The 23,226-nt window shown below is 45.4% G+C and overlaps 1 protein-coding gene across 4 annotated transcripts; it reads left to right on the top strand.

Annotated features, from left to right (window-relative positions):
- Nucleotides 1-412: 412 nt before the first annotated feature.
- Nucleotides 413-22,998, top strand: LOC137752738 (cationic amino acid transporter 3-like). Of its 4 annotated transcripts, none has more exons than XM_068527528.1 (12): nt 413-518; nt 16,875-17,274; nt 17,866-18,024; nt 19,352-19,529; nt 19,736-19,848; nt 20,347-20,569; nt 20,740-20,879; nt 21,301-21,403; nt 21,594-21,793; nt 21,993-22,159; nt 22,433-22,541; nt 22,710-22,998. In XM_068527528.1, the coding sequence occupies exons 2-12, from the start codon at nt 16,893-16,895 to the stop codon at nt 22,826-22,828; spliced, it is 1,893 nt and encodes a 630-aa protein (XP_068383629.1). In that variant the 5' UTR covers nt 413-518; nt 16,875-16,892; the 3' UTR covers nt 22,829-22,998. The 4 variants fall into 4 exon arrangements, with proteins under 4 accessions (XP_068383629.1, XP_068383628.1, XP_068383631.1 ...); XM_068527527.1 differs by lacking the exon at nt 413-518 and adding an exon at nt 12,328-12,409; XM_068527530.1 differs by lacking the exon at nt 413-518 and adding an exon at nt 12,695-12,778.
- Nucleotides 22,999-23,226: the final 228 nt, after the last annotated feature.

Raw genomic sequence — 23,226 nt, 5'->3', positions numbered from 1 at the left:
AGGACTGTCGTAGCACTTATTCTAATCAGTAGAAGGGTGGTAACATTTTTCTTCCACCTAATGACCTGGGGCCTATCTCGTGCTTTTATTTATGGCTTTATAGTTAAACAAGCTTGCTTCCCTCCATGATGTTCCCATAGCCTTCTTGAGCTGATGATCTCAATTTAAAAATCAGCATTCTTATCCACTCAACTCATACCAATTAAGCAGCTACTGTGTGCCAGGCACTTTGCTGGAAGCTTTTGCTTCTGTAGGGGTGGAAAACTTGGCTTTCCATGTTCTTTGGCTGGTCTAATAATTAAATTGACATAAGGCAGATTAACAAATTTAATTTGGTATGTGTGGGAGCCCCGTATAAACTCTGAAGCTCAAAGACATTCAGGCAATTGAAGCTTATATGCTCCCCCGACCTAAGGAGAACTGGGTAGGGATCTGGGGCTTCAAAGCGAAGGAAGACATCCCACAGGAAGATGGGAAGGGCAAAGGCTTGGTAAACAAATGTTTGCCACTCCTTGCAGGTGAGTCTTTCTTTTTTTTAACATCTTTATTGGAGTATACAGGTGAGTCTTTCTGAGATAAAAAGTTATCTCTGGTAATACCTCTCTTCCTGCCATAGGCCTCCTAATCTAAATTATTTTGAGCAATTAAGGGAGCGGCAAAGAGCTTTCCCTGAGTCTGCAGGGTCTGAATTGCTTTCAGCTCAACGCATCCACATGACAAAGTGGCAAATTTGGGGTAGACAGATACCACTCCCCCTCACTTCTCTTCAAGCAATCCTTCCAGTGACTTAGAAACATATTAAAAGTCTTGTTTATGTTTAAGAAACCAAAGCTCAGAGATGGAGAACTTGCCCAATGTGTCCTTTTACCGACTGTTCCCCATAACTCTTGCTCCATGGAATTGGACTCCCAGGGCCAAGGGTGGATGGACACTTTTTAAAAAAATAATTAGTTAATTAACTAGGCTGTGCCAGGTCTTTATTTTTATTTTTTAATTTATTTTTTTAAATTTAAAAACAATTTTTTTAGATTGATTGATTGATTGCTATGTTGGGTCTTCGTTTCTGTGCGAGGGCTTTCTCTAGTTGCGGCGAGCGGGGACCACTCTTCATGGCGGTGCGCGGGCCTCTCACTGTCGCAGCCTCTCTTGTTGCGGAGCACAGGCTCCAGACGCGCAGGCTCAGTAGTTGTGGCTCACGGGCCCAGTTGCCCCGCGGCCTGTGGGATCTTCCCAGACCAGGGCTCGAACCCGTGTCCCCTGCATTGGCAGGCGGATTCTCAACCACTGCGCCACCAGGGAAGCCCTGTGCCAGGTCTTAGTTGCGGCATGTAGGATCTTCGTTGCTGCTTGCAGGATCTTGGTTGCAGCATTTGGGATCTTAGTTCCCTGACCAGGGATCGAACCCAGGCCCCCTGCATTGGGAGCATGGAGTCTTAGCCACTGGACTACCAGAGAAGTCCCTCTCAGCAGATCTTTTTAGCCTTCCCAACTGTGTCTAAGATGCTGTGTCAGAACATCTGCCAATTTGTTCCAAAGCTGGTCCGCAGATGACTGCTGGAGCCCAGGGAATGTTCTGAGAGCTCCACGGCTCCCTGTCTGAACACCCTCGACCTGGTGGCCTTGGGTGTGAGCAGTACCATGGCAGCTGGCATGCACATCGTGGTTGGTGAAGTGGCCAAGTTCATGGCTGGACCTGCAATCGTCATCTGCTTCTTGGTGGCCGCCCTGTCTTCTGTGTTGTCTGGGCTCCGCTATGCTGAGTTTTGGACCTGGGTACCAGGTCTGTGTATCTCTACAGCTATGTCACAATGGGACAACGGTATGCCTTCATCTTTGGCTGGAACCTCATACTCTCCAGTGTCATTGGTGAGATGGCAGGGGTGGGGGCAACAAAGGACTTATTATGGGAAACTAGGAGGGGGGTCTTCAGTCATTCCTGAGAACTCTGTTATACACCTTGTGTGATGTAATATGTAATGGTGGCAGGAAAACCACACAGCTTCATTCTACTGAGCTCTATCCTGCTTTCCTTAAATGGTGGACCAAGAACCTAGAAGGAAAGGGAGCTGTAGGGAAGGGGTGAGAGGGGGGCATGTCCCACAGGCTCATTCCCTCACCATTTTGAAGTTTTGGCTCAGCTGTTGCCTTCTTGGAATTTTCCCTTACACCTCAGTTTAAAATTTCAACCCTCATCTCCCAGACCTCCCACTCCCACTTAACCTGTTTTCTTTTCTTGAATAAGATTGATCTCCTGACATATTAAATAAAACTGACCCATTTTTTTGGACCGTCTGGGTCTACTGTCACCACTCAATGAAAAGGAACTCTTTGAGATTAGGTATTTTGTCTGTTTTTGTTTTTTTGGTTTTTGGTTTCTTTGGCCGTGTCGTGCGGCTTGTGGGATATAGGATCTTAGTTCCTCGACCAGAGGTCAGGCCCGTGCCCCCTGCAGTGGAAGGGTGGAATCCTAACCACTGGACCGCCAGGGAAGTCCCATGCAGCGACTTACTTTTAATATTAAAATTTATTCACTCAATTAAATTCATTCTCAGTTTTGCCAGACCTGGTCATGAACAGAACTCTTTTCCCAGAGTTCCGTTTTCACAAACTTTCTGTAACTTCCTTCTCTACACTCAGATTTCGTACTGTGCTTCTCCCACCCTCCTCACTTTAACCTAGCTTTGGGACAAATTAATTTCCTTTAACAAAATGCATGTCCATTCCTTATAACTTTTTAGAAACTTCCTTGCACACAAAGATGTTTTCCTTCTTAATTACATATATTAACCAGGATCTTAACCCTTAGAAAAGTTAATTTCTAGTAAAAGCTAAGAAATGAGCAATTGTGAACTACTTGTTATGCTAGCATTTTTTAAACTGAAGCATAGTTTATTTACAATATTATATCAGTTTCAGATGTACAGCCTAGTGATGCAGTATTTTTACAGATTATATTCGATTAAAAGTTATTACAAGATAATGGTTATAATTCCTTGTGCTCTAAGGTATCTCCTTGTTGCGTATCTATTTTATATATAGTGCTTAGTGTCTGTTAATCCCAAACCCTTAACTTGCCACTCTCCCTTCCCTCTCTCCACTGGTAACCACCTGTTTGTTTTCTGAATCTGTGAGTCTCTTTCTGTTTTGCTGTATACATTCATTTGTAACTTCTTTTGTAGATTCCACACATAAGTGATATCACATAGTATATGTAAAAATACCGAGTCACTATGCTGTACACCTGAAACTAATGTAATATTGTAAACCAACCAACTATATTTATAAATAAATAAATAAACAAACAAATCCATTCAGGAAGAAAAGCACCTTTGTGGGTGTTGTGGGATCTAGGACCATATGCCCAAAGAACCCTGGAGAAGTCCTGTCTATCTGTGGATCTGGGAAACACCAGAAAGATGTCTATGTGGGCTACAGAAACTGCAGGGCCAGGGAACCTGCGTAGACCCCTCCTCTGGTGGTGAGAAGGTGGGGGGAACCTGGAGAGTACTGACCTAGGCAGATTCCCAAGCAGGAGAGGGAATGTGCAAAAGTCCAGTCTTCTCCAGCGGAGAGTCCAACTGCCAATCAAACCAGTCTGGTCAAAGCAAATGCGGCAGTAAGATAAACTTTCCCCTTCCCCCTCCAAGGAAACATCTCGTGGGGCTGATCTATCCAGAGGCCACCTCTCCCACCACAGAGAAGGAAAGTGGTGAGTGAGTGCTCAGCTACCCTAGTTAGGCAGGACACCGCTGGAGACCCAGAATACTGAGGCTGGACATCCGTGACAAGGGAGAGGAAGCCTATTGGGAAAGAGGCAGATAAGCATTTCAAAGGGTACTAAAGCAATTGCTTTCAACAGGGGGTCCTCTTACAAGCCTCTGGGAGTACTACACCTGGGAATCTCCCTACTGGGTCCACCAGCACCCTCAAAAGCCCTGATTGCTAAACCCACGCCTCCCGCCACTCTTCGGGGGCTCCTTGTTTGAGCTTCCACCAGCAGCACCCAAGGGAGCTCTGGTAGACAGGGCGCATGCTCAGAAAACTGGCCACCTGCTATGGGCAAGGGCGCCCACAAATTTGAGCTATAGCGCCACCTTCTGGAAAACCAAAACGAGGCTTCCAGGAGGCCATCTGCCGAGTTGTAAGACCAGAGAAGATGTAAAAGCTTGAGAATTCTCCACAAGAGGGAGCAAGAAGAGTGGAACAGGTGTACACTGATACAAAGAGAAAACCGCAGATAACGAAGGACACCACCATGGAACACAATACCCCAGCTGTGAAAGCACTGATGCAAAACTCCAAGGAAAATAGAAAATAAAAATGTCATTACAAGAATAATACTTTTCCAACAGTTGAGCTCAAAGCCACGACATTTTGTGATTTAGCAGTTAAAGAATTCAAAACTGCTGTTTTGAAGAAACTCAGTGAGCTACAAGAAAACTCAGAAAGAAAATTCAATGAAATCTAAAAAAAAAAACCCACCAAAACACACAGTATCAAAGTGGGAGTTTTAACAATGAGATAGAAACCATAAAAAAGAACCAAACAATTTCTGGAGCTGAAGAACTCAGTGGATGAAATGAAAAAATGCAGCAGAAAACATCTGCAGGAGAGTAGAGAAAACGGAAAATAGAATAAGTGAGTTAGGGCTTCCCTGGTGGCGCAGTGGTTGAAAATCTGCCTGCCAATGCAGGAGACACGGGTTCGAGCCCTGGTCTGGGAAGATCCCACAGGCCACGGAGCAACTAGGCCCGTGAGCCACAACTACTGAGCCTGCGCGTCTGGAGCCTGTGCTCCGCAACGAGAGAGGCCGCGACAGTGAGAGGCCCGCGCACCGCGGTGAAGAGTGGCCCCCACTTGCCGCAACTAGAGAAAGCCCTCGCACAGAAATGAAGACCCAACACAGCCAAAAATAAATAATAAATAAATAATGCATAAAAAAAACAAAAAAAAGAATAAGTGAGTTAGAGAATAGGAATTTTGAATAGAGGTTAGCAAAGAAGAAAGAACGCAAAAGAGCAAAGAAAGCCTATGTAATCTATGGAGTTCCATCAAAAGTAGTAATAGTAGAATAATTGGGAACCAGATGGAGAAGGGAGGGAGAAGGGAACAAATATTTATTTAAAGAAATATTAGCTTGGTTTGATGAATTGGGAGATTGGGATTGACATATATACACTAATATGTATAAAATGGATAACTAATAAGAATCTGCTGTATAAAAAAATATAAATAAGTAAAAAGAAATATTAGCTGAGAACTTCTCAAACCTGAAGAGAGAATTGGATATGCAAATACATGAAGCTCATAGGTCACCCTATTATCTCAATGCAAAAGATCTTCTCAGAGAAACAGTACAATGAAACTGTCAAAAATCAAGGACAAAGAAAGAATCCTCAAGGCAGCTAGGGAAAGGAAAATTGTAACCTACAAAGGAACCCCCATTAGGCTATCAGTGGATTTCTCAGAAGAAGCCCAGGAGACTGGAATGACATATTCAAAGTGTTGAAAGGAAAAGATTCCCGGCCAAGAATATTCCATCTGGCAATGTAACCCTTCAGATGTGAAGGAGAGAGGCTGGGAAATTAGGGTGTCATGAGGGGTGATGGTCATGACACTCTCACCTTGAAACACAGGGTAATGGTTGAATGAAAAAGGAAAAAAGGAAAACAATGTAAGCATATCTCTTATATTGACCAAAGTCACTGTGAGATGAACTAAATATAATGGTAAATTATATTGGACATATGAGAGGGTGAGGAGAAAGAAGCAGAGGTGGAAGTGAGTTACATTCTCATGAATCATAACAGGAAGATAATGGCTGACAATTGGGGTCTTTTAAATTCTATACAATGTGATATTGGAGGTAGACATCCTCAAGGCTTAAATCTCTGTCCTAATATTATTTTAAACTCTTTGCATGGTTTCTCCTATTATGTTATGGTTGTTTTGAAAAGTTAGACTCCTTTAGGCATATGAAGTTTATTTCAGTATAAGGTGTGTGGAATGGATTCCATATAAACTGTCTCCAAATGTCCCGCTGTTGTTAAAGAGGGGAGTGCCCTTTACTTCTAAGTCCTTGATGCCTATTTTAGTGCCTGGCACACAGTGGGCCCTTTGGCAATGTTAGCTGAATGAACTCTATACTTCTTTTACTTGGCCACACATTTTTTTTTTTAATACAGTTTATTTATTTATTTACTTACAGCTGTGTTGGGTCTTCATTGCTGCGTGCAGGCTTTCTCTAGTTGTGGCGAGTGGGGGCTACCCTTTGTTGTGGAGCACAGGCTCTAGGCGCGTGGGCATCGCACTGTTGAAGCATTTAAACTTTGCCCCTGTTGGAGCAGAAAAACTTTCCCCTTAGGGTCTTTGACTGGAGCTTACAAAAAAGACAGACCAAAGGCAAATTACCCGGAGAAAGGATTATATACAGGACCTAACAAAAGTATAACTTGCTAAATGATTAAAGTTACAGGCTTATATACTCAACTTAGTAGGGGGAGGGGGTAGGGAGAAAAGGCTTCTATGGGAAGAACAAATGGGTTTCTTTGGGAAAGACAAATAAATTAAGAGAAGAAACCGGAGATGAGAAAGTTTGCAGTAATGTTTGTGCAGATGTGAGTGGTCTTTCCACCTTCTTCAGGCTATAAGACTCTGGGAGAAGAGAATTACAGTAATAGGTTTACTCACCTTTGCCTCTTTGGGAGTAGCCTCTCCCTAAGTGGGAGTTTCTGGCAGCCTTACTTACCAGAATTTTCTGCTTTGAGTCAGACAAGGGAAGCTCTGAGAAGTCTTTCTGCATCTGTTGCAGCTCAATGTCTTCCCTTTGAAATCATCTTTCTACCAACTCTTGGGTTTTGAGCGGGTCCCCAACACAACCAGCTAAAACGCTCAACAGCTTAAGCCAGTTCATTCCATCTTGTGTGGTTGGCCCTTCAAAAGTTCATGTAGGGCTTCCCTGGTGGTGCAGTGGTTAAGAATCCGCCTGCCAATGCAGGGGACACGGGTTCGAGCCCTGGTCCGGGAAGTCCCCACATGCCACGGAGCAACGCAGCCCGTGTGCCACAACTACTGAGCCCACGTGCCTAGAGCCCATGCTCCGCAACAAGAAAAGCCACTGCAATGAGAAGCCCGCGCACCGCAACGAAGAGTAGCCCCCGCTCACCTCAACTAGAGAAAGCCCGCGCGCAGCAATGAAGACCCAACGCAGCTAAAAATTAAAAAAAAAAAAAAAGAAAGAAAGTTAATGTAACAGTCAACCATGACAGTTAAATCCCAGGTTGGTGGTGTGTGCCCAGTGTTTTAGCGTGTGTGTTATTTGATGCATGTCATAATCCTGTCAAGCCTCCACCAGCAGCCACCCAGCTGCAACGCTCCCCTCTCACTCCCAGGTTTTTCCTTCCTTACCTCTTACATCCTATTTCCCTTCCCTGCCTGGGTTCTCAGCTCTCCCTGCAGAAGGGGCCCTTGAAGAAGAGGACTAAGTCGCACTCCCCTTTATCTTCTTCCATCCCTTTGTGCAAGGCTGGATGCAGGCACCATGCTTATTAAATGTTTTTGTTGCTTGAGTTAACATCAGAGATTTTAAGCTCCCCTCCTCCTGGTTGGGGCCCAGGTGGGCTTGGGGGTTCCCCGCATTTGAGTGTCTCAGGCCATGGGCGGGCTGTGCAAAGTCGAGTAGTGTTAAGAGTACTGGAGGCAGCAGGGTTGGGAGTGGGGTCCCCAGTCTTACAGCCCCTACTTCTCAGGGTCCTTAATGATCAAATGAGTTCAAGCGTCCATGGAAATAATCAATAAACAATCTATAATAGGAATAGAAAAGAGTTTTATTTGAGCCAAACTGGGCACTATAGCCCAGTAGTATAGCCTCTTACATACGTCTGAGGAAATGCTCTGGGTTTTGTTTGTTTGTTTGTTTTTGTTTTTGTTTTTTTGGCCGCGCTGCTCGGCACGCGGGGGTCTTAGGTCTTAGTTCCCTGATCAGGGATCCAGGTATCAAACCCGTGCCCCCTGCAGTGGAAGCTCGGGGTACTTCCTGGGAATTCCTGGAACTGCTCTGTTGAAGCATGGTTTTCAGCACAGTTTTATACCTTATCCGAACAGAGAACATACACCAAAAATGACAGGGTATATTCCATCAAGGTTTCAAAAGAGACAGACTTAGTACACAGACAGTGAGGCAACAGGACTCTGGAGTCTGGGAGGGGAACCTTATCTTCCAGGGACTGTTAACATGGACGCCATGAGAAGGGAGTTGTTCCTGCTTATCTTCAAAACAGACGTTCTTTGCCTCAATGGTTAAAGCAGATGGGCTGCGAGGGTTGGACAGGCTGTTTTAGTTCACACAGAGTTCAGGCTGAACCACGTATAAGCCAAAATGACTTCCCCGTACCTCAATATGTGATCATTTTCTCCATCACAAGCAGACAAAAATTTTAGAACCATAGGATCCAGCAATTCTACTTCTGAGGCTATACCCAGAAGAATTGAAAGCACACTCTGGAAGAGATATTTATAGACTCTTGTTGATAGCAGCACTATTCACAATAGCTAAAACATGAAAGCAGCCCAAGTGCCCATTGACCAACGAATGGATAAGCCAGATGTAGTATGTACAAATAGTAGAGTATTATACAGCATTAAAAATGAAGGGAGTTCCTTTTTTTTTTATATAAACAATATTTTATTCAAATACAATTCTAAACATTTCTTTCATTTAGAATATTTACAAACACTCTCTGAAATGCAAGACTGTGTCATCTAGATTCTAAATTAAAGATGAATGTTCATAATCAGAAAACATTTTTATGTGATCTTCAGAGTTGTATCATTCTTTGGTTTTTTGGTCTTCCCTCTTTAATGAAATAAGTGATTACTCAAATATCAGGGTTGTGGTTTTTTTTTTTTTTTTTAAACTTTGGGTTTATTTATTTATTTATTTATGGCTGTGTTGGGTCTTCGTTTCTGTGCGAGGGCTTTCTCTAGTTGCGGCAAGTGGGGGCCACCCTTCATCACGGTGTGCGGGCCTCTCACCATCGCAGCCTCTCTTGTTGCGGAGCACAGGCTCCAGACGCGCAGGCTCAGTAATTGTGGCTCACGGGCCTAGTTGCTCCGCGGCATGTGGGATCCTCCCAGGCCAGGGCTCGAACCCGTGTCCCCTGCATTGGCAGGCAGATTCTCAACCACTGCGCCACCAGGGAAGCCCAGGGTTGTGTTTTAAAAGTCATTGAGTATATACTTTATAACGTTGCCTTTGGTGGCCTTCGAATTTCAGTCAAGTGTGGTTTAGTTGAATGCACATCATCATACAGCATTGGTGACTACGATGATGGCGTTAGTGTACAGAGCATCTGTCAAAGATTAAACAATGGGCTTCCCTGGTGGTGCAGCGGTTGAGAATCCGCCTGCTAATGCAGGGGACACAGGTTGGAGCCCTGGTCTGGGAGGATCCCACATGCCGCGGAGCAACTAGGCCCGTGAGCCACAATTACTGAGCCTGCGCGTCTGGAGCCTGTGCTCTGCAACGAGAGAGGCCGCGATAGTGAAAGGCCCGCGCACCGAGATGAAGAGTGGCCCCCGCTTGCCGCAACTAGAGAAAGCCTGCGTGCAGCAACGAAGACCCAACACAGCCAATCAATCAATCAATCAATCAATCAATCAATCAATAGAAATGCTGTAGAATTATTAAAAAAAAAACAAAAAAAAAACCTTGGGGGTTAGTTCTGTGAAACACTGCATAAAAAAAAAAAATTCCATTCACAATTACATTCAAATTTACATGGTACCCAAGGAAAAAAATTTAGAAAATAGTATTTAATGCTTTTATGGAAGAAAATGATACAATCAAACAAGATAAAAACATTTTAATGCATCTACAAGCTCAATATCAGGGACATGTACTATAAATTATTACCCAAATTGACCTACAAAGTTAATGTAATTCCAATAAAAATCTCAATAGATTTTTTCATGAAATTTGGTGAACTTATTTTAAAATTCCTGTGTATGAGAAGATGTTCAGGAATAGGCAGGGCAGCTATGAGAAGAACTAAGAGAATTTGCTCTTCTAGATATCAAGAATTATTTTAAAGCTATAGTAATTAAAACAGTATGGAATTTTGTAGGGTTAAAAATAGATTAATTAGACAAACTTGAGAGCTTAGAAATAGACTCTGGCTTATATGTATATTTGGTTTATGAGAAAAGTGACCTCAAAAATGGAAACTTATTGGAATAATTGGCTATCTGTATGGCAAGAAAGAGAATTAGATCATTGCCTCTATATAAACAAAATAAATTCCAGGTAGATTAAAGGCTTAAATTTGTTAAAAAATAGTTTTAAAATACAAGAGGACAATTTTATGATCCTGTGAAGAAAAATATGTTTAGATACATGGAAGAAAAGCACAAATTGTAAAGAAAATTGATTCATTTACATTAAAATTTAAAATGCCTGCATGACAAAAGGTAACAAAGCCAAACGACAAAGATTTTTTGCAACATACATAACAGACAAAGAATCTCTCCAAAATATATAAAGAACACTTTACCACCAGTAGGATAATGAGAGTAGCTAACATTTATTAAGTAGTTACTACATGCCAGGATCTGTTCTAAGTGGTTAGTATGTATTAACTCCCTTAACCACCAGAGTAATCCTATGAGATACTATTTTTATCTTTGTCTTACAGATGAAGAAACTGAGCCACAGAGAGTTTAGGTAACATCCAAGTACAAACAACGGTTAATGACACATTTGGAATCGAAACTAATGCAGTTCAGCGTGTCTGCTGCTAACCACTATGTAGAATTGTGTCCCTCCCCCCGCAAAAGAAAAATAATTCAGCTGACCAGCAAGCAAAGATGTGAACATGTTATTCATAGAAGAGTTGCTGGAATTGCCAGTAAAGATGAAAATATGCCCAACTTCATTAATCAGAGAAATGCAGTTTATTTTATTTATTTTATTTTTATAAATTTATTTCTTTATGTATTTATTTATGGCTGTGTTGGGTCTTCCTTGCTGCACGTGGGCTTTCTCTAGTTGTGGTGAGCGGGGACTATTCTTCGTTGTGGTGCGTGGGCTTCTCATTGCAGTGGCTTCTCTTGTTGCGGAGCACGGACTCTAGGCACACGGGCTTCAGTAGTTACGGCACACGGGCTCAGTAGTTGTGGCTCGCGGGCTCTAGAGCACAGGCTCAGTAGTTGTGGCACACAGGGTTAGTTGCTACCCGGCATGTGGGATCTTCCTGGACCAGGGCTCGAACCCGTGTTCCCTGCATTGGCAGGCGGATTCTTAACCACTGCGCCACCAGGGAAGCCCAGAGATGCAATTTAAAATTTTAATGATGTTTCTCACCCATCAGATTGGCAAAATTTGTAAAAGTCTGAGAATACTAAATGGATTTGACAAGATTTGACAAGATAGGAATTCATATATCCTGCAGAATAGAGCGTAAACTGGCACACAAACGTTGGAGAGCAAGGTGGCAATGTTTAGTAAAACAGACCTATAGATACCTGATGACACAGCAATTTCACTTCCAGGTAAACGCACATATAAAGAAAAATGTGTGTTATGATGTTTAATGCGTTTTATTTTTTTTAAACATTTTTATTGGAGTATAATTGCTTCACACTGCTGTGTTAGTTTCTGCTGTACAACAAAGTGAATCAGCTATAGCATACCTATATCCCCATATCCCCTCCCTCTTGCATCTCCCTCCCACCCTCCCTATCCCACCCCTCTAGGTGGTCACAAAGCACCGAGCTGATCTCCCTGTGCTATGCGGCTGCTTCCCACTAGCTATCTATTTTAAAATGAAGGGAATTCTAACACATGCTACAACATGGATGAACCTTATGGACATTCGGCTAAGTGAAATAAGCGTGACAGGAAAGGACAAATATTGTTTGATTCCACTTAAATGAAGTACCTAGAGTCATCAGATTCATAGAGACAGAAAGTAGAATGGTGATCACCAGGAACCGGTGGAGGAGAAAGAGGAAATTGTAGTTTAATGGGTACAGAGTTTCAGTTTTGCAAGATGAAAAACTTGTTTGGTTGCACAAAATGTGAATGTACTTAACACTACTGAACTGCATGCTTAAAAATGTTTAAAACGGTAAATTTTCTGTTGTGTGTATTTTACCACACACAGACTCCACATCTCAGAACGGTCGCCTGAGGGTAACCACACACGCTCAACTGGCTGATTGTATCCCTGCAGGCTTGCCCCGCCCATCCCCGAGCGTCCCCACCCATCCCCACCCAGGGACTGAGTTGTCTTTTATTGTGGAACCGTTCCCAGATTTGGTTGTTAGAGATGTATCCGCTCCAGCCCTACACAGCTTAAACGGAACCTCACTGACTCTGATCCAGTGCTTCAGTTCCTGCTCCAAGAATTTGGTAAGTCTTGGGCAACCCCTCTTCTGCAGGAGACTGGGCGCTGAGTTCAGATCCTCCTAAAGAGACTCTGCATTCCAAGTGTGCAGTTGGGTCAGCCTGGCTCCAGCCTGAGGGTGGCAAGACCCATGTTCCAGATGAAAGCAGAAGGAGCTGGGAGCTGTGTGTGGTTGTGTAAGAAGAGGTGGGGTAGGGGGAGGTTGCATCAGTGTCTGGAGGCTCTGACTCATGTTTTTTTGATTGGTGTTCAAACAATATTAAAGCTTACCCTTATATAGGGTTTATGACATGTGGACCACTGATGTCAGTCTCCTGTATACTGTTGGCCCTCCGTATCTGTGGATTCCTCCTCTGGGGGTACAAGGGGAGACTGTAAGAAACTTGAGCATTGCGGATTTTGCGCCGAGGAGGAGGACTGTATGGTGATTTACATTAGGTCGCTTTTGGGTTGTTACACCCAGCAACTCTGTGAAGCTGGCTCTACTATTTATCATTGGCTGGACTTTTTTTTTTTTTTAATATTAATTAATTTATTTTATTTTTGGCTGCGCTGGGTCTTTGTTGCTGCACGCGGGCTTTCTCTAGTTGCGGCGAGCGGGGGCTACGCTTCGTTGCGGTGCACGGGCTTCTCATTGCGGTGGCTTCTCTTGTTGCAGAGCACGGGCTCTAGGCGCGTGGGCGTCGGTAGTTGTGGCACTCGGGCTCAGCAGTTGTGGCTCGCGGGCTCCAGAGCACAGGCTCAGTAGTTGTGGCGCACGGGGCTTAGTTGCTGTATGGCATATGGGATCTTCCTGGACCAGGACTCAAACCCGTGTGCCCTGCGTTGGCAGGCAGATTCTCAACCACTGCGCCACCAGGGAAGTCCTTGGCTGAACTTTTAAAAAAGGGTGGTAAAATACACATAACATAAAATTTGCCACCTTAACCATTTTTAAGTGTACAGTTCTGTGATGTTAAGTATATTCACATTGTTGCACAACCAATCTCCACAGCTCTTATTATCTTGTAAAACTGAAACTGTGTCCTCGTTTCACAATTACTCCCCATTTCCCCCTCACCCCAGACCCTAGAAAACCACAATTCTACTTTCTGTCTCTAATCAAATGAATTTGACTACTCTAGGTACTTCATAGAAGTGGAATCATACATTTTTTGTCTTTTTGTGACTGGCTTATGTCACTTAGCATAATGTCCTCCAGGTTCTTCCATGCTGTAGCATGCATCGGAATTTCCTGTTTTTTTTTTTTGGCTGTGCCGGGCGGCATGCAGGATGTTAATTCCCAGACCAGGGATCGAAATTGTGTTCCCTGCAGGGATATCGTGGAGTCCTAACAACTGGACCAGCAGAGAATTCCCTTTCCTGTCTTTTTAAGGCTGAATGACATTCCACTGTATGTATAGACCCCGTTGTATTTATCCATTCCTTTGTGGATAGACATTTGGGCTGCTTCCATCTTTCAGCTACTGTGAATAATGCTGCTGTAAACATGGGTGTACAGATATCGCTTTGAGACCCTATTTCCAGTTCTTTTGGGTAGTTACCCATAGGGGGAATTGATGGATCATATGGTAAATCCATTTTTTAGGTTTTGGAGGAACCACCATACTTTATCTACACCAGCTGCTCCATTTTACTTTCCTACTAACAGTGTCCAAGGGTTCATCAGCAGCATTTGAAAAAGAAGAAAACAGAGGTCCAGAGCAGTAAGTGACTTGTTCAAAGGCACAGGGGCGTTGGCAGAGCCAAGATTCTAATCAGAGTTGCTTGGCTGTTTGAATGCTTGCTCTTAACCAAAATGCAAAACTTGGAGTATCAGGGACGGAAGCGCCCTGATGATAACATTTGTTCACTGGGTCAGCCTAGCCCTACAGCCTTGTAGTGAGGAGACATTTCATGCCCCAGAGGAGCAGGAAACAGAGTTCCATCATTTCTGATTCACAATGAAGATTAGTCCTCCCTCCCTCCAGGCAGCTGGGAGCCACTCTGGTTTAATGCTTTCCCTGGGCTGGGCTACATACAGTCTGTCCCTCCCTGCAAATTCCATCTCGTTTTGCCCCAACTCTGAGTTCTAGTTCAATTTCACTCCGCAAGCCGTGAAAGAGAAGGCTTCAGGTTTCAGGATCCTTGGTGTAAAAATGTGTGGAGTGTGAGATTGTTGTGAAATCCAAGTTCATGTGCCTGACGCACAGTGAGGCCAAACAAATTGAAACGTTGGCGTTTGGAGCAGGGAAAGGTTTATCAATTGCGAGGGTGCCACCCTCTTGAGAAGTTGGGAGAAATAGGTTGATCTCAAATCCACCTTGCTGGCTGGCCAGGTTGCAAGGTTTCTAAAGGAAAGAAGAGTAAAGGGGAGGTGATCTTTGTGATTTTAGTTTCTGGATAAGATCTCAGTTGCAGACTTCCTGACAGCATTTTTGTGACTGAGTGGGTCATTGGTGATTGTGATTGATCTACGTGTTCCTGCAAAGCAAACTAGTACGTCAAGGTCTTGTGATCCCTTAACCTCTTTCTAGAAGAGAGCAAAAACAATGGTTGAGGCATTTTGTTATTTACTTAGAGCCTACGTGACAAGTTAAGAATGTCAAGCAGGTTGGTCCCTGCTGTTTTTTCCTTTAAGGCCATTTGGTACTGCTTTTCCTTTGTTTCTGCATACTCTCACTTCCCTAACTAGTAACTGCTTGAGTCTGCTCTTTGGAACTTGGGAAGACCTAGGAGACTAAATCCTTTCTTTACAAACCAATGAGGGGACACAGAAAAACTTTTGTACGAGGAGGGTCCTGCAGTGTCCTGCCTGAGTTCAATCCCCCTTTTCTTTGATACCCCTCAATCCTGAGGGGAACAGGGTTGGGACAAGAAAGGGAATAAAGTTTTGGATGGAGAGGTGAATCATAAACTCAGCAGGGGAATTCGGTTTTACAGGGACTTGGTTTCGTTGCTCTGATCACCGAGCCCCTTAAACTGTCACTTCACTCACATCAAGGAAGGGAGGGAATAAAGATGATAATAATAAATTTCCCTGTTTTATAGAAGAAAGGAGGACAAAGTGGCATATAGCTCATGCAAAATCAAACAAGCTACACACCACAGTGCTAGATTTGAACCAGCAGAGCTGGTTGATGTCTATTCTTTTCTTTTTTTGAAATTAATTTATTAAAACAAAATTTTTGGCTGCGTTGGGTCTAAGTTACTGTGTGCAGCCTTTCTCTAGTTGCGGCGAGCGGGGGCTACTCTTCGTTGCAGTGCGCGGGCTTCTCACTGCGGTGGCTTCTCTTGCTGCAGAGCGCAGGCTCTAGGCGCGTGGGCTTCGGTAGTTGTGGCACACGGGCTCTAGAGCACAGGCTCAGTAGTTGTGGCGCACAGGCTTAGTTGCTCCGCGGCATGTGGGATCCTCCCGGACCAGGGCTCGAACCCGTGTCCCCTGCATTGGCAGGCGGATTTTTAACCACTGAGCCACCAGGGAAGTCCCAAGCTGGTTGATTTCACTTTAAGAATCAACATTCTTATCCATTGACCTAATAGTATTTAAGCAGCTACTGTGTGCCAGGCACTGTGCTGGAAGTTTTTGCTTCTATAGGGGTGGAAAACTTTTCTTTCTACGTTCTTTGCTGAGTCTAATAATTAAATTGATATACGACAGATTAAATAATTTCCTACGTACGGGAGCCCCATAAAAACTCTGAGGTTCAAAGACAGGCAATTGAGGCTTATATGCTACCCTGAGCTAAGGAGAAGGGGGTATGGATCTGGGGCTTCAAGGGGAAGACAACTCACAGAAAGATGGGAAAAGCAAATGCTTGGTAAGCAAATGTTTGCCACTCCATGCAGGTAAGTTTTTCTGAGATAAAAAGTTCTCTCTGGTTAAAAGAAAAGTTATCTCTCTTCCTGGCATAAGCCTCCTAATCTAAATTATTTTGAGCAGTTAAGGGAGAGGCAAGGAGCTTTTCCTGAGTCTGCTGGGTTTTTTTTTTTTTTAAGTTTATTTTATTTTTGGCTGTGTTGAGTCTTCGTTGCTGCGCGCAGGCTTCAGTAGATGCAGCACGCGGGCTCAGTAGTTGTGGCACACGGGCTTCGTTGCTCCCTGGCATGTGGGATCTTCCTGGTCCAGGGATCGAACCCGTGTCTCCTGCACTGGCAGGCGGATTCTTAACCACTGCGCCACCAGGGAAGTCCAGTCTGCTGGGTCTTAATTGCCTTCAACTCAAGACAGTCCACATCCCCAAATGGCACATTTTGGGGATACATAATCTGCTCCCCCTCACTTCTCTTCCAGCAACTCTTCCAGTAACTTTGAAATACATTAAAAGTCTTCTTTATGTTTGAAGAAACCAAAGCTCAGAGACAGAGAACTTGCCCAATGTGTACTTTTACCACCTGCTCCCCATAGCTCCATTGTTCTGTGGAATTGAACTCCCAGGGCCAGGGGTGGATGGACGCTCTTGATGGCTGTGTGTCTTGCTTTCTCTGCAGATTGTAGCCTCCTCAACTATGTCTAAGATGCTGTGTCAGGATGTTTACCAATTTGGTCAGAAGCTGATCCGCAGGCGGCCTCTGGAGCCCAGGGAAGAGTCTGAGAGTCGCATGGCTTGTTGTCTGAACACCCTCGACCTGGTGGCCCTGGGCGTGGGCAGCACCCTGGGAGCTGGTGTGTACATCCTGGCTGGAGAAGTGGCCAAGGACAAAGCTGGGCCAGCGATTGTCATCTGCTTCCTGGTGGCCGCCCTGTCTTCTGTGTTGTCTGGGCTCTGCTATGCCGAGTTTGGGGCCCGGGTACCGTGCTCTGGTTCTGCATATCTCTACAGCTATGTCACAGTGGGACAACTGTGTGCCTTCATTACTGGCTGGAACCTCATACTGTCCTATGTCATCGGTGAGATGATGGGGGTGGGAGGAATGTGTGGGGCTTAAGATCAGGAAACTAGGAGGTGGCATTTAGGTCTTGACTCATTCGTGAGGAATTTGTTCTCCACCTTGTGGGGTGAAGTGGGTAATAGTGGCAGGAAAACCCCACAACTTCATTCTACTCTGCTCTATCCTATTTTCCTTAGATTATGGGGCCTAGAACAAAGAAGGAAAGGAAAGTGTAGGGAGTGGGTGAGAGGGAGGCGTGTCCCTCAGGCTCACCCCCTCACCATGTGGAAGTCTCTCCTCAGTTGTTGCCTTCATGGGATTTTCCTTTGCTACTTGATTTAAAATTTCAACCCTCATCTCCCAGACTTTTCACTCCCACTTAACCTGTTTTCTTTTTCTTTTTTTTTTTGCATAACATTGATCTCCTAACATTAAACAGTTGACCTATTTTGTAGATCATCTGGGTCTACTGTCCCCAGCCCATGAAAAGAAACTCTTAGAGATTAGATATTTTGTATGCGTCCCCCCACCTCTCCCAAATACATCCCATGACACGTGGTAGGGGTTCAATTAATGTTTGTTATAAATATTCCTTCTTCTGTTGCTGCAGGCACTGCCAGCGTGGCCCGGGCCTGGAGCTCCGCTTTTGACAGCCTGATTGGGAACTACATCTCTCAGGTGTTACGGGGAACTTTCTCTCTGCATGTGCCCTACTTCCTGGCCAAGTACCCAGACTTTTTTGCTCTGGGTTTGGTACTGCTGCTTACGGGTGAGACAGGGTTCAGTGATAGGATGGGAAGAGTGGGGTGTGGAGGGGGAGCTGGGGTGGGAAAGGCTTGGGATGGAAGAATGGTGGGGGTCTTATGACTGGAAAGAAGGGTCTGTGATATGAGAGACAGGAAGGCAAGACATAGACCATCGTTTCCCACTGTTGGCACCACTGACAATTTGGGCTGGATCATTCTTTGGTGTGTGGGGCTGTTCTGTGCATTTGAGGGTTTTTTTTTTTGGCCGCGCTGCGTGGCAGGCGGGATCTTAGTTCCCCAACCAGGGGTCAAACTTGTGCCCCCTGCAGTGGAAGCGTGGAGTCTTAACCACGGAACCGCCAGGGAAGTCCCAGGTTTTTTTTGGTTGTTGTTGTTTTGTTTTTTAGATCACTGTCGGATGTTGAGTAACATCCCTGGCCTTTATGTACTAAATACTAGGGACGCCCACCGTCCAAATTGTGTCAATTACAGTGTCTCCAGACATTGCTAAAAGTCCCCTGGGGGGCAAAATCACCCCAGGGGAGAATCATTTACTTAGACCAATGAGTTTCTTCCTTTGTACTGAGATCAAAGATTTTTTTAAATTAATTTATTTATTATTTATTTTTGGCTGCATTGGGTCTTTGTTGCTGTGCGCAGCTTTCTCTAGTTGCAGTGAGTGGGGGCTACTCTTTTGTTGCGGTGCACGGGCTTCTTATTGTGGTGGCTTCTCTTGTTGCGGAGCACGGGCTCTAGGCACGCGAGCTTCAGTAGTTGTGGCACACGGGCTCAGTAGTTGTGGCTCGCGGGCTCTAGAGTGCAGGCTCAGTAGTTGTGGCGCACGGGCTTAGTTGCTCCGCAGCACGTGAGATCTTCCCGGACCAGGGCTTGAACCCATGTCCCCTGCACTGGAGGGCGGATTCTTAACCACTGCACCACCAGGGAAGCCCAAAGATTTTTTTTTTAATTGAGAGGAAATTCGTATAGCATAAAATTAACCATTTTGTTATTTCCCCAGCTTTATTGAGATATAATTGATATACATTGTATAAGTTTAAGGTGTACAATGTGATGATTTGATAGACCTGTCTACTGTGCGACGATTGTCACAATAAGAAATTAACCATCTGAAAGTGTACAATTAAGTGGCCCTTAGTACATTCACGATGTTGTGTAACCATCACCTCTGTCTAGTTCCAAACATTTTCATCACCCCAGAAGGAAATCCCATACCCGCTGAGCGCTCACTGCCCAACTCCTCAGTACCCCAGCCCCTGGCAACCACGTGTCTGCTTTCTGTGTCTATGCATTTGGTTATTTTGCACGTTTCATATTCCGTCTTGCCCGCAGGAGTACTGGTTCTGGGAGCTCGTGAGTCGGCCCTGGTTAACAAAGTGTTCACAGGCTTGAACCTCTTGGTTCTCAGCTTCATGATCATCTCTGGCTTCGTCAAGGGAGATCTGCACAACTGGCAGCTCACAGAACAGGACTACAAACTGGTCACGTCTGGATCCAATGACACCTCTAGGTTAGGAGGGTATCCTTGGCCCTAGTAACGGTTGTGGGGGCACGTGTGCAGAGCTGGGAATATGGTGGGGACTAAAGAGATCTGGGCTGATGGATCCAGGTGACGGGGTCCTGGAGCCCAGAACTTGTGGTATTAACCAAAAAGTCCAGTACAGATGGCTGAACACAGCTCACCCACATTCTTTCTTGCTCTTTCTCTCACCATAGATTGGGCCCTCTGGGTTCTGGAGGGTTTGTGCCTTTTGGCTTCAATGGGATTTTCCAAGGAGCAGCTACATGTTTCTATGCATTTGTTGGTTTTGATGTCATTGCCACTACAGGTAACATGGTCACTGTGTGTCCCATCAGGGGTTTGGGCACAGATGAGGCTGCCCTTGGGCATAGGGGTTTCTTTTGGAGGTTCAGGAGGAAAGGGGATTTTTTTTAAAAAAAATAAATTTATTTATTTATTTATTTATTTATTTATTTATTTATTTATTTATTTATTTATGGCTGCGTTGGGTCTTCGTTGCTGTGCGCAGGCTTTCTCTAGTTGTGGTGAGCGGGGGCTACTCTTCGTTGCGGTGCGCGGGCCTCTCATCGCGGTGGCTTCTCTTGTTGGGAGCACGGGCTCTAGGCACGCGGGCTCAGTAGTTGTGGCGCACGGGCTTAGCTGCTCCACAGCACGTGGGATCTTCCCGGACCAGGGCTCGAACCCGTGTCCCCTGCACTGGCAGGCGGATTCTTAACCACTGCACCACCAGGGAAGTCCAAAAAGGGGATTTTGTGATTTCATCACAGTGTGTTTTCCTGGCCCAATACTTCCTCCCATCCTGCAGGGGAAGAAGCCCGGAATCCTCAGCGATCCATCCCCTTGAGCATTGTGATCTCGCTCTGCATCTGCTTTCTGGCATATTCTGGGGTCTCGGCGGCACTCACCCTCATGGTGCCCTACTACCAGATTCATCCCGACAGCCCCTTGCCACACGCTTTCCTGCATGTCGGCTGGGCCCCTGCCAGATATGTCGTGGCTGTTGGCACCCTCTGTGCTCTTACATCCAGGTCAGTGTCAAAGCTTTCTCCCCATCTACTGTCAGATGCTCAGGTATCCCAGCCCTTGGGATTGAGAGACAAGAGGGAAAGACACCTTACCCCACGTAGACTACGGAGCAGACACCCCAGTCTGTTCTGCTTCTCCACGTCCTCACACATGTTCCCCTTTTCTCTTCCAGCCTCCTGGGTGCCATGTTCCCTATGCCTCGTGTCATCTACTCAATGGCAGATGACAGGCTCCTTTTCCGGGGACTTGCCCGGATCCATGCCCGTACACGCACCCCCATCATGGCCACCTTGGCTTCTGGAACTCTTGCAGGTAAATAAACAATACCCATTCCTTCTTCTTCTTCTTTTTTTTTTTAAAATTTATTTATTTATTTATTTATGGCTGTGTTGGGTCTTCGTTTCTGTGCGAGGGCTTTCTCTAGTTGCGGCAAGCGGGGGCCGCTCTTCATCGCGGTGCGCGGGCCTCTCACTATCGCGGCCTCTCTTGTTGCGGAGCACAGGCTCCAGACGCGCAGGCTCAGTAGTTGTGGCTCACGGGCCCAGCTGCTCCGCAGCATGTGGGATCTTCCCAGACCAGGGCTCGAACCCGTGTCCCCTGCATTAGCAGGCAGATTCTCAACCACTGCGCCACCAGGGAAGCCCACCCATTCCTTCTTTGATCAATTTTCTTAACTTGGATATTTCTACTGGTTTTTCACTCCCTCTCCACCTTGTTTGTGCCCTCGTTCTAGGGGTCATGGCATTACTTTTCGAGCTCAGTGATCTCGTGGACCTCATGTCAATCGGGACCCTGCTTGCTTATTCCCTGGTGTCTTTTTCTGTTCTTGTCCTCAGGTGAGACTACGCTACACCTTGGCTGGGGGTCTTTGACTCTTGGGGATTGAAGGGGAGATAATCGTCGTTTGTCTTCATGCTGCCTTCTAAATGTCCTGCTAGGCTTAAGTTGGGAAAGAGATGGATTAGACTGCTTGATGTTGGATGAGTAGGGGCTGCTGTTAATATTGACTTAATACCTCTAATTCAGGTACCAACCAGACCAGAATTTAAGCAAGATTGAGAAAACAGAGAAAGGAACTGAGATGAAGCCTGTAGTTGAAGAAAGCCCTTTGGAACCTGTTCCTGAAGCAGGAACCTCAAAGATTCTAAAGAGTCTGTGTGACCCTATCAACACCATCCCCACTCGGAAATCTGGCCAGATTATCTATGGATGTGCCTCGCTGCTTGGTGAGCAGTGGGAGTTCTCTTTGGTGGTATTCTGAAATTGAGAGGATAGGGTGGGAGTGTGTATTTTGGCAGTTGAGGCGTCTTGGAGATATGATGGCCCTTCGTGACGTGGGCGGTTTTGGGGAGGGGTGTGACCCAAGGTTGTGAGCTGTTTGGCTTCTGGAGTTGAACCTGTTCTCCTCCGCCTTGACCCCTGCAGTTCTCCTGCTGACGGTCCTGAGCCTGATCCTGGCCCAGTGGCCCAGCCGTGTGTTCTCTGGAGACCCCGTGTACACAACAGCGGCTGTGCTGCTGCTACTGTTCGTCACTGGGGTCACTGTCATCATTTGGAGGCAGCCCCAGAGCCCCACTCCTCTTCACTTCAAGGTAGGCGACCTTATGCGCCCAACTATCCACGCTGAGTGCGTGAAGTCTGCATGCTTTGATATCTCCACATCCTTTGCTGGACCAGGGAAGAAGGGGAGTCATTAAAACTAATGGACCCTTCCCTGATCCACACTCAGTGCTTTACACACCCAACCTCAGTAGGCACTGAACGCACAGCCTGAATAGGACTGGAGCCTTCTCGAGCATGTGGGGTAGAGGCCTGCCTCTCAGACATCTGTGGTGTGTTCAGGGAATAACTGACTTTGCCCACAGGTCCCTGCTTTGCCTGTCCTCCCGCTGATGAGCATCTTTGTGAATGTCTACTTGATGATGCAGATGACGTCTGGGACTTGGGCCCAATTTGGTGTCTGGATGGTGATTGGTAAGTGGCTTTCTGGGATTAAAAGGCCTCTTGAGTGACTGAACCCAACCCTCTTTCTACTACCTCTCCCCGCAAACTGTGTCAGATGCCATAATAGCGGGACTGTTGGGCATGTGTAAGCAGGGAGGGCAACTGCTTTTCCTTCTCATTGTCTTATTTCTCTACTAGGATTTGTCATATACTTTGGATATGGGATCCGACACAGCTTGGAGGAGAATAATCGACAGCCACCAGCCTCCAACTCCCAGACTTTTGATAAAAACATCCCTGGTGCTGAATCATCTTAACCACAGGCCATAGATGCTGTGTGGAATCCCGCCATGACTGGAGGTATCTTCTGGTTCAAGGGGGCACTTTGAGGCTCTATGGTGTGCGAAGGTGGGATGAACTTACAGCCCTATATTTAATGCCAGTGGACAAAGTGACTTCTATGTTGTATAATTTTTAAGTAACCATTTCAAAGCATTACATATATATATATATATATATATATATATATATATATATATATATATACACTCAGAAAAGTGCATGCTTCATACCTGTGCAGCAAGATGAATTTTCACAAAGAAAGTACAAGGTAACCAGAAACTAGAGAAAAAATAATATATTAACCTGCAGGTAGGAATTGCCTTCTTGTGCCTTTTTCCAGCAAAAACACATAGATGGCCACATGGGAAGAAAA

Source organism: Eschrichtius robustus, chromosome 19 (assembly GCF_028021215.1).
Source record: "Eschrichtius robustus isolate mEscRob2 chromosome 19, mEscRob2.pri, whole genome shotgun sequence".
In the NCBI taxonomy this organism is placed as follows: Eukaryota; Metazoa; Chordata; class Mammalia; order Artiodactyla; family Eschrichtiidae; genus Eschrichtius; species Eschrichtius robustus.
Note: the sequence above shows the minus strand (reverse complement) of the source record. Positions and strands in the feature narration are given on the sequence as shown.